We start from the raw sequence: 12,957 nt of genomic DNA, 5'->3' as shown, positions 1-12,957 counted from the left end.
TCCACGACCTATGGACACCTTATCTTTGACAAAGGAGGCAAGAATATACAATGGATTAAAGACAATCTCTTTAACAAGTGGTGCTGGGAAAGCTGGGCAACTTGTAGAAGAATGAAACTAGAACACTTGCTAACACCATACACAAAAATAAACTCAAAATGGATTAAAGATCTAAATGGAAGACCAGAAACTATAAAACTCCTAGAGGAGAACATAGGCAAAACACTCTCCGACATACATCACAGCAGGATCCTCTATGAACCACCTCCCAGAATATTGGAAATAAAAGCAAAAATAAACAAATGGGACCTAATTAAACTTAAAAGCTTCTGCACATCAAAGGAAACTATAAGCAAGGTGAAAAGACAGCCTTCAGAATGGGAGAAAATAATAGCAAATGAAGCAACTGACAAACAACTACTCTCAAAAATATACAAGCAACTCCTACAGCTCAATTCCAGAAAAATAAATGACCCAATCAAAAATTGGGCCAAAGAACTAAATAGACATTTCTCCAAAGAAGACATACAGATGGCTAACAAACACATTTCTTTATTTTACTCTCAGCACTTGCCACAGTGTGTGAGGTTATCAGTGCTTAACAAAATATTTTGGCTAATAAAGTAAGTGGAGGGAGAAATAGGCAGAAGAGAAGATTCAATTATTTTCTTGGGTTCATTATATAGATGAGTGTTTTTCTAGAGAAGTGGGTTTCAAAATTCATTGTTTGGCAGAATCATCTAGAGACCTTATTAAAAATGTTAATTGTTAGTCCTTATTTCTAGTGTTTGTCATCAGGGAATCAGGAACAGGGCCCAAGAATGGTTATTTTGAAAAAGTTCCAAAGTAATTTTAATGCTGCAACTAGCCCATAGATTATAAATTTTATTGTTTCTCCACCTGATATTTTCCATCCGATTTCTTCATAACAAGGAATCAGGAAATCAAACAGAAGTTTCAGATTTCCTTCTCCTGGAAATGGCAGAAGATCCTGAACTCCAGCTTATCCTCTTCACTGTTCCTGTCCATATACATGGTCACTGTTCTTGGAAACCTGCTTGGCATCCTGGCTGTCATCTCTGATTCCCACCTCTGCACACCCATGTATTACTTTCTTTCAAATCTTTCCTTTGCTGACATCTGTTTAAGCATAACAACCATCCCAAAGATGCTTGTCAATAAGTAAGCACAGAATAAGAGCACCACTTCTGCAAGCTGCCTCACCCAAATGGCTTTTTTCCTGTTTTTGATCTGTTGGGAGAATTTTCTTCTTGCTATTATGGCCTATGATTGCTATGTGATCATTTATCAACCCCTAAGGTACATGTCTGGGCTTCCCACATGGCTCCGTAGTAAAGCATCTGCCTGCCAATACAGGGGACATAAGAGACTCAAGTTCAACCCTTGAGTCAGGAAGACCCCCTGGAGGAGGGCATGACAACCCACTCCAGTATTCTTGCCTGGAGAATTTCATGGACAGATAAGCCTGGCAGGATATAGTCCATGGGGTTGCATGTAGTCAAACATGACTGAAGTGACTTAGCACACATGCATGCAGAAGGGACATAGTTATCACGAGCCCTCCTTTCTGTGTTCTGCTGATTCTATTCCTTCTGTTCTTTAGCATTATGAATGCCCTGCTCCACAGTCCAATGGCACTGAGGCTGTCCTTCGGCAGAGACCTGGAAATTCTTCACTCATTCTGTGAGTTTCCTCAGGTCATCAAGCTGGCCTGTTTTGATACCCTCATCAACAACATTCTAATATATTTCATGGGTAGCTTATTTGGGGTGTTTCTGTCTCTGGGACCATTTTCTCGTATACTCTAATTGTCTCCTCTGTTTTGAGAATGTCATCAATGAATAGAAAGTATAAAGCCTTTTCCACTTGTGGGTCTCATCTGTTGGTTGTTTCCTTGTTCTGTTGAACAGCTCATGGGGTTTACATTAGTTCTGCAGTTACTGGCTTGCCCAGAAAAATTGCAGTAGTCTCACTGAGATACATTGTGGTCCTTAAATGATGAACCCATTTATTTACATCATTTATTTACAGCCTGAGAAACAGGGACAAGAAGGAATCCTTGAGGAAACTCATTGATATGTTGCCTTTTTTTGTTCTGTGATTACATTGTCTTTGGGTGGGGGTGCGGGCTTGGTTTTCTCAAGTCAAAATGATAGGCACCCTAGATGAACCAGAATACCTGATTCTTCCATTGTACAATTCCTCCAAAATGACTAGATGGAGTCATATTTAAACTATTGCAACTTGGACTCAGAGCCCAACTTTGATTTTAGTCTAGCTCTGGGATGTTTGTCACAACATTTCAATTCTCCATACTCTATTTCTTTGCTCATGTTCTATAGAAGCAGTATGACCCAGGAGTTCTAGTTTGAGTGACTTTTGTTTGTGATGACTCTCAGAAAAGGAAAGTTGTAGGAGGTGGATGAGGCAGGGGGCTGGGGTGGGGGTTGAGGGAGGAATGAAGGAAGCTGTGGTCCTGAATTGAGACTAGCTTCTGTCTGACTATGGAAAGGCCCATGACAATCATACCTTAGAATTATCCCTCCCATGAGGCAAGGGAAATGAGTTCACATCACACATCACATCACAGTCACTGGTGAATAGCATCCTTCTGAGGCACCAGTAGCATCCACTATAATCAGTTTCAATATCTATAAAATTGTCATCATCCTTGGTGGTTGAGGTGATTGTGAGATATCTGAAATTTATCAGTGATGAGACTTCAGTTGTAATAAGAAAAAGGAAACTTTTGTCTAATATATTAAACAATAAAGAAAGTTATCTTTCATGACAAAGACTTCAGAGATCATCAGGAACAAGAGCTAGTACTCATCCACTCCTGCATGAGATGCCCTTATCCTCAGATTGTTCTCCACAAAGATGGTGACAGTAAATTAAAATGTTAGACTTGGACATGAAGCCCAAAGATAGAAAACTGACTTTCCTTCCCTGAGCCAGTTTTTAATAGATCTTTCTATGAGTCTGCCAGAACATCTCTGTAGTGAGTTTGAATAGTAGCTCCCAAAACAATATGTCCACTTCCTATTCTTCCTATCTTGTGAATCTTACTTTATATGACAACAGGGTGAATGTTACTTATTTGGAAAAAGAGTCTTTTCAGTGAAAGAGTTTATCCAAGATTATCTGGATAGCCTTTAAATGTAGTCACAGATATCCTTATTAGAGAGACAGAAGTAGAAAAGACACAGGAAAAAAGGAAGGGGAAAATATCTCAATATCAATGAATCAGACTTAACTTGTGGATGAGTTAATCTTGATTTAATTATATTTGATAAAAATGAAGGTAATTTTAGAGAAGCAGAGATGTTTCAATGGATATCAAATTCTAATTCTTTATTGAAGTCAGTAGTCACTAAGATTCACTTCTCAGATAATTCCTTTCTGTTATGTTACATTGTGCAAACTTTAAGTAAATTATTAAAAGAATACTCTAAGTTTATTTCTGAAGCTTAAGCCAATAATGTATCCTTGGATGAAGATCAGATGCCCCATGGTCTACAACCAAGAGATTAACACCCAGGCTGTGGTCATTTAAATTTAAATACTCCCTTAGGCTGGGGACAGTTAAACCATGCTGGGGGTAATCAGTCTAATAACAGTAGGAAATTGGGCTAGATGCCTTATGGGCAATGCCAATATATAGCTTCCCTTAAAGGTAAGGATTGGTATAGAACAGGTAAATTCAGATGATCTCGAATATACTGGGCTGCTTCTAAAGACAATTCTTGACCAAAATTCTTACTTATGACCTCATTAATATTGCTAGCTATCTTATTTTTATATTGCCCATTATTACAAAATTGTTTCTTTCATTACCAAATGTGTGACTGAGCCTCTGATAAAATGATGATATAAAACTTCATATGAGATTGATGATTGTCATAGTGTAATTCTAGATAGGGGAAGAAGTAACAAGAGGGAATATTTTCCTAGACCAAAAGAGACTAGGAAGAAGGTGGTCCACAGACTTCCAGCTACTGTTAATAAGGCCTAGTCCAGTAATAGCACATTGAGTGGCCTATCAGAGAAATCTCTGCCAGATCTGAGAATGAACATTCCTAGAGTTGTGGGACAAGAGTCATGAAATGCCCCCCAAACCACGGTTGAATTCATTACCCTGAAGGGGCCCTGATAACTGAAAACTGGGCACTTTCCATCTGCCTCTCTTAGGATTAGGTCAGTGGCTAGGCTACTACAGCCACTGACTTTCAACACATTTTTATTTTTAATTTTATTTTAAACTTTACATAATTGTATTAGTTTTGCCAAACATCAAAATGAATCCATCACAGGTATACATGTGCTCCCCCTCCTGAACCCTCCTCCCTCCCCATACCATCCCTCCAGGTGGTCCCAGTGCACCAGCCCCAAGCATCCAGTATCGTGCATCGAACCTGGACTGGCATCTTGTTTCATACGTGATATTTTACATGTTTCAATGCCATTCTCCCAAATCTTCCCACCCTCTCCCTCTCCCACAGAGTCCATAAGACTGTTCCATACATCAGCGTCACTTTTGCTATCTCGTACACAGGGTTATTGTTATCATCTTTCTAAATTCCATATATATGCGTTAGTATACTGTATTGGTGTTTTTCCTTCTGGCTTACTTCATTCTGTATAACAGGCTCCAGTTTCATCCACCTCATTAGAACTGATTCAAATGTATTCTTTTTAATGGCTGAGTAATACTCCATTGTGTATATGTACCACAGCTTTTGAAATGAGTCCAAGGTGGGGAACTTGAATGAGGTGCTTTATGTTCTGGAAGAACTGCAGAACAGGCCTTCAGATAGTTTCTTTCAGGAAAGATTTTATGAGCTCAAATTCTTGTATCTTCTCATAACGAAAAAAGTACTGAAGTCATTAGTGGTGACATCTGTTTTGGCCATTAAGGAGATAAATGCAATTGAAAGTAAAAATGGAATAGCTGTAGTTCAGACATCCAAAGTAATAATACTAGTTGGCATTATGAACATGATTTCTGAAAAGTCCTTGTATAGCTAAGAGCTTCAGTTTTCTGAGCTGTGGCAGACTTGGGATGTCACCAGCCATTCTCAAAACAATGTCTGCTGGCAGCTGGTAGCTGCAACCTTATGGGTTCAAGGTGTCCTCTTGCAACTAGAATTTTTTGGAAAATGAAATTGCTTTAGATCAGATATTAGTAGAAAAAGGAGACAGGTAATGGCTAATAGTTTCTGATATGTTGTGTATGTTAATACCACACTGGAAGTTAAAACCTCCTTAGATAAAAGTAAACAACTGGCTACCTGGCTGCAATTCTCCCCAAGGTGAGAGGTCCAGATTGGGTTTCAGGCTTATCTCAGGGAATGAACTTTATTTTGTCAGTTAAAATTCCAGTTTTCACTCCTCCAACTACTTCTAACTGAATATCTTACACCAAAATAGTGAACCAAGGAAGTGGGATTGAGATCATACAAGACTTAGATCCAGGATTTGGAACTCAGAAATATTTCCAATTAAGTGTATATTCTCCAAATTGAGGGAGAACTATGCCCCCATTTTACCCACTCTTGATTGGGAAATCCCATGGACAGAGGAGATTGCCAGGCTGCAGTTCATGGGGTCACAAAGAGTCAGACACGACTTAGCAAGTAAACAACAACAACAATAACTGCCCCATTTTAGCAGGAAGTGACCAGAACCATTGTTGCACAGTTTCCTGAATTGAAACTGAAGAGGACTCTGTGGGACTCCAGAGTACAAATCCTTTCTGCATCCCCTGTTTCTTATTTGTAGGCTCATTCAGCCTCCTTGATCTTCCCTGAGTTTCAAAGGGCAGATTCAGACAGTTGCTAATCAGGAAAGGGAGGGGATGCAGAAACATGGGAAAGTGAAAGTGTGAGTCACTCAGTCCCATGTCAGACTCATTGCAACCCCTTGGACTGTAATCCTCCAGGTTCCTCTGTCCTTGGAATTCTCCAGGCAGGAATATTGGAGTGGGTAGCCATTCCCTTCTCCAGGGGATCGTCCCAACCCAGGGATTGAATCCAGGTCTTCGGCATTGCAGGAAGATTCTTTACTATCTAGGCCACAAGGAAAGCCAACAGAAACATGGAAGAAGCAGTCAAATGGTGGTGCAGACTTGGGGCAAGGTGCTGGTTCCTCCTCAAAGAGTATATATAACACTATCTTTGAGTTCTGAAGAACTGTATCCCTGATCCAGGAGGAGGATGGTAGCTTCAGGCTGAGTGCAAGATTCCTGGAGCACTGCCCTGTTACCTCAACAGCAAATGATCAGAAGAAAGTCATACACTCTGTAGCCCTCACTCCCAATTTTTCCTTCCTTTTCTGGACGCAGTGATGACATCCTGTTAGGCCTCTTGTTTGGCCCCTGTCTGTTACAAGTACTTATATCTCTGACAGTTTCAGGCTAAATTTTTGTTACTACAAGGGTGGATGTCAGTTTCAGACATGAGATACCTCGATTTAGAACAGGTGGAGAGAAACTTCTACTCTACTAGGCAGGACAATGTTCATTCTCAACAGAAAGTAGTTACAGAAGAAAAATCTCTGCTCCAATTCTCAAGAAGTTATCTTCAGTATGAAGTCCTGGTGGAGGAGGGGGTTGGGGGGCAGATTTTTAGGGGAACCACTGACTGAAACCACCAACTCTGGCCAAGCATGAGAATAACCACTTGTTTGGGTTATCTTTCAATGGGAGTTCCTTTTAAGGGATGCAGAACTAAAAAGCTACGACCAACTGAAAGAATATGGGAAAGGTCAAAAGTAGGTAGGGATGCAGTCTATATGTCCTACTGACCTCCTGGGATCCTTCTCGCTGGAATCTATCTTGGTTGAGTAATGCATGCCACCAGGAAGGACCCTGAGTCAGAATGATTGGCCAGAGACAACCCAGAAACTAACCCCATTACCATAAAACCTGAAACTGTGAACTATGTGGCAGAGTAGTTCTGAATTCCCTTACTCTGCTTCATTCTGCCCAAGCACCCTTTTCCAATAAAGCTTTTCCACTCTTGCTTTGTCAGCATGTGTGTCTCCTTGGACAATGCATTTCCAAGTATTAGACAAGAGCCCTCTCTCAGACCCTCTCTCCTCTTTTGGTTTTGCAGCCATAAACCACTATTCATCTCCAACACTATTCCATCTTCCCCAACTGAAATTTGTCTCCATTAAACCCTAACTCCCATTCTTCCTCCCAAAGATTCTGGCAACAACCATTCTAATCTCTATCTGTATGAGTTTGACTACTTTTGGTACCTTCTAGAAATGGAACCATTCTATTTTTCCGTATTATGTCTGACTATGTAATATGACCAGGAAGAAGTTAGATGGAATGGCAAGGAGAATTATTAGAAAAATTGAGAATTGTCTTTGCTCTAGAAGGTAGTCTCTCATCATTCTTGGGAAATCATAATCCTATTTCCCAAAAGTACTAGTTGAAAACCCAGTGTTATAGTGTCCAAATTCAGTCCCAAAATATCCTGGTTAAACAGGAAATTAGTCAACCTACTTGCTCAAAAATCTGAACAACATTATTAAGAAACAAAAATATACTTAAGGTAGGGTTTAAATCCACCTAACAAATGGTGGGGGGGGGCAAATAATATGAAACCTATAAAAACAGAAAATAACAACAAAAAAAGCTATTATTATTTTGTAATCATAGAAACAATACTGCTCATGACCAAGGGTCTGACATAATACATAAGAAAATTGAGACGGGTATACTGATGTGCTATGCAAAATCCTGAATGGGCTATGACTCACATGGAGTGTCCAAATGATGTTACAATTCCATTACTATTCTAAGTAATTACTATTCTAAGTAATTCTACTATTTCCAGCTATTCTAAGAGGAAAAATTTTGTGGACTGAAAGATGAAAGCCAGATAGGTATATATACACTATGGAACTGCAGATTCAAATCATTTGTTGCATATATGTGATTTTACTGCCTTTTCCAGTCTTATGAACCCAAAACAATATGGAACATGTGTTGAGATTAGATTATTCTGCAGAAAATCCTCCTCAGGAGGATTGAAATTAGGCTTTTCTGATGATAATTCTCCACAGGGCACTCTTGATGTCCTTATTCCTTAGACTGTAGATGAAGGGGTTCAGCATAGGGGTGACTACAGTGTACATCACCGAGGCCACTGCACTCTTCCTGGGGGAAGATAAGACAGTTGAACTAACGTACATCCCAAGGCCTGTTCCAAAAAATAAGCAAACAACTGACAGGTGAGAGCCACAGGTGGAGAAGGCTTTGTACTTCCCATCTGATGAGGAGACTCTTAGAATGGAGGATATAATTCGAGCATAAGAGTAAAGGATTCCTAAGAGTGGAACTCCACCGAAGATAGTACCAATGAAATAGATTAATAGGTTACTGATGAAGGTGTTGGAACAGGCAAGGTTGACAAGTTGGGGAGGATCACAAAAGAAATGAGGGATTTTTACATTTGCGCAGAAGGTAAGCTGTAACATCATCAAGTAGTGCAGCAGGGAGGTCAAAAGGCTGATGAAAAATGATGCCAGGACCAACACGCCACAGGTACGGGGATTCATGATGACCAGGTAGTGTAGAGGGTTACAAATGGCCACCAACCGATCATAGGCCATCACTGTCAGGAGGAGACTCTCCAAAAATGCAAAAAGAGAAAAAAAGGTTAACTGAGTCAGACACCCTCTATAGGTGATGGATTTGTTGTATGTCTGGAGGTTCACCAGCATCTTGGGGATGGTGGTGGTGCTGATACTGATGTCAGCCAAGGACAAACTGGAAAGGAAGAAATACATTGGGATGTGGAGGTGGGGATCAGAGCTAATGACTAGGATGATGAGCAGGTTCCCAAACAAGGTCATCAGGTACAGGGACAGGAAGAGCCCAAAGAGGAGGAGCTGCAGTTCTGGATCATCTGAGAGGCCCAGGAGGAGTAATTCTGAGACACCTGTTAGATTCTGTGATTCCATGTAGATGGACCACCTTTTGAAAAAGAAGAGAGTGTTTAATACAGGAAATAAATATACAGGAACCTGAATAAATGTCCATACTTTGGATTCAAACAATTCACACATAATGTATTCAGACTTGAGTATCAAACACGGAAGTACATGCAGCAGTATTTCTCAATTAAGAGCTCTTCTTTATTGATGCCAAGAGTATTCACTTGTCTATACACCCGTTTTAGAGTCATGGGGCCAAAGAATATGAGTGAAGTAAGGAGATTGTGAAATAACAAGTCCATACACACAGCAAATTATGTGCGCCCTACTTTTGAAGGGAAAATATAGAATAAAATGTATTCTCCTTCTTAAAGATATAATTCTAATTAAAGTACATTACAGTGGAAATGACTGATGGCATCACTGACTCAATGGATATGGGTTTGGGTGGATTCTGGGAGTTGATGATGGACAAGGAGGCCTGACGTGTTGCAGTTCATGGGGTCGCAAAGAGTCGGACACAACTGAGCGACTAAACTGAACTGAACTGAACAGTGGAAATAGATGGGGAAACAATGAAAACAGTGAGAGACTATTTTTCTGGGCCCCCAAATCACTGCAGATGGTGACTGCAGCCATGAAATTAAAAGATGCTTGCTCATTGGAAGAAAAACTATGACCAAACTAGACAGCATATTAAAAAGCAGAGACATATTTTGCCAACAAAGGTCTATCTAGTCAAAGCTATGGCTTTTCCAGTAGTCATGTATGGATATGAGAGTTGGACTATAAAGAAAGCTGAGCGCTGAAAAATTAATGCTTTTGAACTGTGGTGTTGGTGAAGACTCTTGAAAGTCCCTTGGACTGCAAGGAGATCCAACAAGTCCATCCTAAAGGAAATCAGTCCTGAATATTCTTTGGAAGGACTGATGCTGAAGCTGAAACTCCAATACTTTGGCCACCTGATGTGAAGAACTGACTCATTGGAAAAGACCCTGATGCTGGGAAAAATTGAAGGCTGGAGGAAAGGGGGATGACAGAGGATGAGATGGTTGAATGGTATCACCAACTTGATCGACATGAGTTTTAATAAGCTCCAGGAGCTGGTGATGGACAAGGAAGCCTGGCATGCTGCAGTCCTTGGGGTCACAAAGAGTTGGACACAAGTGAGCAACTGAACTGAACTGACTGACAGTGGACTATTACTGAGCCACAAAAATAACAAAATAATTTCATTTGCAACATGTACCTAGAGATTGTCATACTGAGTGAAGTAAGTCAGACAGAGAAAGACAAATATCATATGATATTATATTTGTGGAATCTTAAAAAAAGGGTACAAATGTATTGATTTACAAAACAATAAAGTTACAGATGTAGAAAACAGACTCATGGTTACTGGGGGGGACAGGATAAATTGGAAGGTTGGGATTGACAGGTATACACTCCTATATATAAAACAGATGACTGATAAGGACCTACTGTACAGGGAACTCTACTCCATACTCTGTAATGGCCTCTATGGGAAAAATAATCTTGAAAAGAGTAAAAGTACAGACATTTATAAAAGACTCACTTTGCTGTATACCTGAAACTAACACAACACTGTGAATCAACTATATCCTAATAAAAAAAATTTAAAGTACACTTATAAAGCATTCAAATGTACTTTATCCTATTCAAATACAGTACAAAAATTCCCTTATTTATAGGGTAATCCTAAATACTTAAAACCCATAATCACTGGACTATAAATTAAACTCAAATATTCATAGTCAGATACCATTTTTACATACCAATTATCTTTTAGAATGTTTCTTCATTTGGGTTTAAAAAATATTTATTATTTATTTGTCTGTGGGAGGTCTTAATTGTAGCACATGGTATCTCTGTTGCAGCATATGGGATCAAGTTCCCTGACCAGGGATTGAACCCGGTCCCCCTGCATTGGGAACATGGAGTCTTAGCCCCTGGACCATGAGGGAAATCTTTTTATTTAATTTTGACATCTGTCTTTCTTGGAGTAAAATGCTCATTCCAATGCTGCAGATTGTCTGATCAATGTCTCTTAACTTACACATCCAACACAAATATTTAGCCTTGATGGGCTTCACATTTTGATAATAACTAATTGTTAGAAGTGCAAAATCATATGGCATCACTGATCTTAAAGATAACATTAATATATGGTACACCAGTGATTCAGTAATAATTAATAAACACTGTGTACCTATTTTTTGCAGGTTTTTTTCTATCAGTGTTACACGCTCTTGGAGAAAGATCTGAGGCTGAGTTTGCTTTTTCTTGTTTTTGTTTGCAGTGGCTAGGTAACACTTCTTAAATAAGTCTCTAATCCTAAACATATGTGAAGAGTTGATTTCTCATCAAGTCTAACTCTCATATAAACAATCAAGAAATTCCAGACTAAAGCCAGGTCTCAAACTCTAAGCTGGTCTTCTTATGCCAGCTTTTAAAAGCCTTTTCAAGTCATTCTTTCTTACCAAGTAATTGTGTTTCTCCTACATTGAGCTTCCTGAAGGCAATGCAGGTCTTCATTTCTCATGCCAGGTCAAAACAAGATATAATATGGGAAAAATCAAAAGGGAGAAAACCAGAGACTAATATCACAAACACTGGGGTAGTTTATTCATCTATAAAATGGGTATATTAGTTTCACAGACCTAACCAGGTTACACAGTGGTTGTCAGTGTTAGTTCATCTTTATAATTACCTTTTTAAAAAACTTTTTATTTTGTATTGGTGTATAGGTGATTTTTTTCATTTTTTAAAAAAATTTTTATTAAAATTTTTTAAAATATAAATTTATTTATTTTAATTTGGAGGCTAATTGCTTTATACTATTGTAGTGGTTTTGTGATACATTGACATGAATCTGCCATGGGTGTATATGGTGATTAACAAAAAATGTTCTGGTAGTTTCAGGTAAACAGCAAAGGGACTCATCCATACACATACTATAATTACCTTTTGATCTTTTATACTTTAACTATGGACTGGGTACAGCCTAGAAGCAATTAAACCAGAATCTCTACCCATAGGTCCTTTTGGCATATTAACATATTGCCAGGGTAGAGAACCATTGTCAGGCAGTCAATTGATATTGCATTCATGTTACCTATTATTAACATCATTATTATACACTTCACATATTAAAATATAAATATTTAATAATGTCACTCAGTCGTGTCCGATTCTTTGCGACCCTATGGACTGTAGCCTGGTGCTCCTCGGTCCATGGGATTTTACAGGCATGAATACTGGAGTGGGTTGCCATTTCCTTCTCCAGGGGATCTTCCTGACCCAGGGATCGAACTTGGGTCTCTGGCATTGTAGGCAGATGCTTTACCGTCCAAGCTACCAGGGGAGCCAATACTTGCATTAGAACTTATATTTATTACTGAAAAAAAAAAACCACAGAGGGTTTGCTATCCCTATATGGTCCTATTCCCCTGCATTTCAGTGTTGTTCAGGATAAACATTGTCATGAATTCAATAGATGTATTTTCCTTTTAGTGTGTCCATAATATTTCTATTGACTTCTGTGTTTATAAGTAGTTTTCTTGCAAATTGGCCTAGATTCCAGCTGACATAAAGTTGTCATTTACCACAGTATTGCATTTTAAGTATATATATCTATATACTTAAGGACATGTATCTATGTACCTATATCTCTTAAGTACATATATGAAGTATATATATATATATATATACATATATATATCAACACATAAAATAATGCACAGTATTACCTGAAGGTTAAATTTCATTTATTTTTCAGTTTCTTATTATGACACAGATAAGTGAATTATCATGCCACCCACCATCCTACACAAGTGAGGATTTCCAAAATATATATGCATACAAGAGTACTGTTTTAGTTTTAAAGATGGAAATTTGTGCAACTTTACTATTAATTACTTATTTTCCTGATGGAAATATCAGACAAAAGCAAATGTACACTCT

General features: G+C 38.7%; 1 protein-coding gene and 1 pseudogene across 1 annotated transcript; one reads left to right on the top strand and one right to left on the bottom strand.

Annotated features, from left to right (window-relative positions):
• The window catches only part of LOC104979984, an 11,056-nt pseudogene extending 9,036 nt beyond the window's left edge, over positions 1-2,020 (top strand).
• A 6,050-nt stretch (positions 2,021-8,070) lies between these two features.
• LOC104979983 (olfactory receptor 7E24-like) lies at positions 8,071-9,000 on the bottom strand. Its single transcript, XM_010828517.1, has one exon. It carries the CDS (start codon positions 8,998-9,000, stop codon positions 8,071-8,073), a length of 930 nt encoding a protein of 309 aa, XP_010826819.1.
• Positions 9,001-12,957: the final 3,957 nt, after the last annotated feature.

Source organism: Bison bison, unplaced genomic scaffold (genome assembly GCF_000754665.1).
Source record: "Bison bison bison isolate TAMUID 2011002044 unplaced genomic scaffold, Bison_UMD1.0 scf7180017864492, whole genome shotgun sequence".
In the NCBI taxonomy this organism is placed as follows: Eukaryota; Metazoa; Chordata; class Mammalia; order Artiodactyla; family Bovidae; genus Bison; species Bison bison.
Note: the sequence above shows the minus strand (reverse complement) of the source record. Positions and strands in the feature narration are given on the sequence as shown.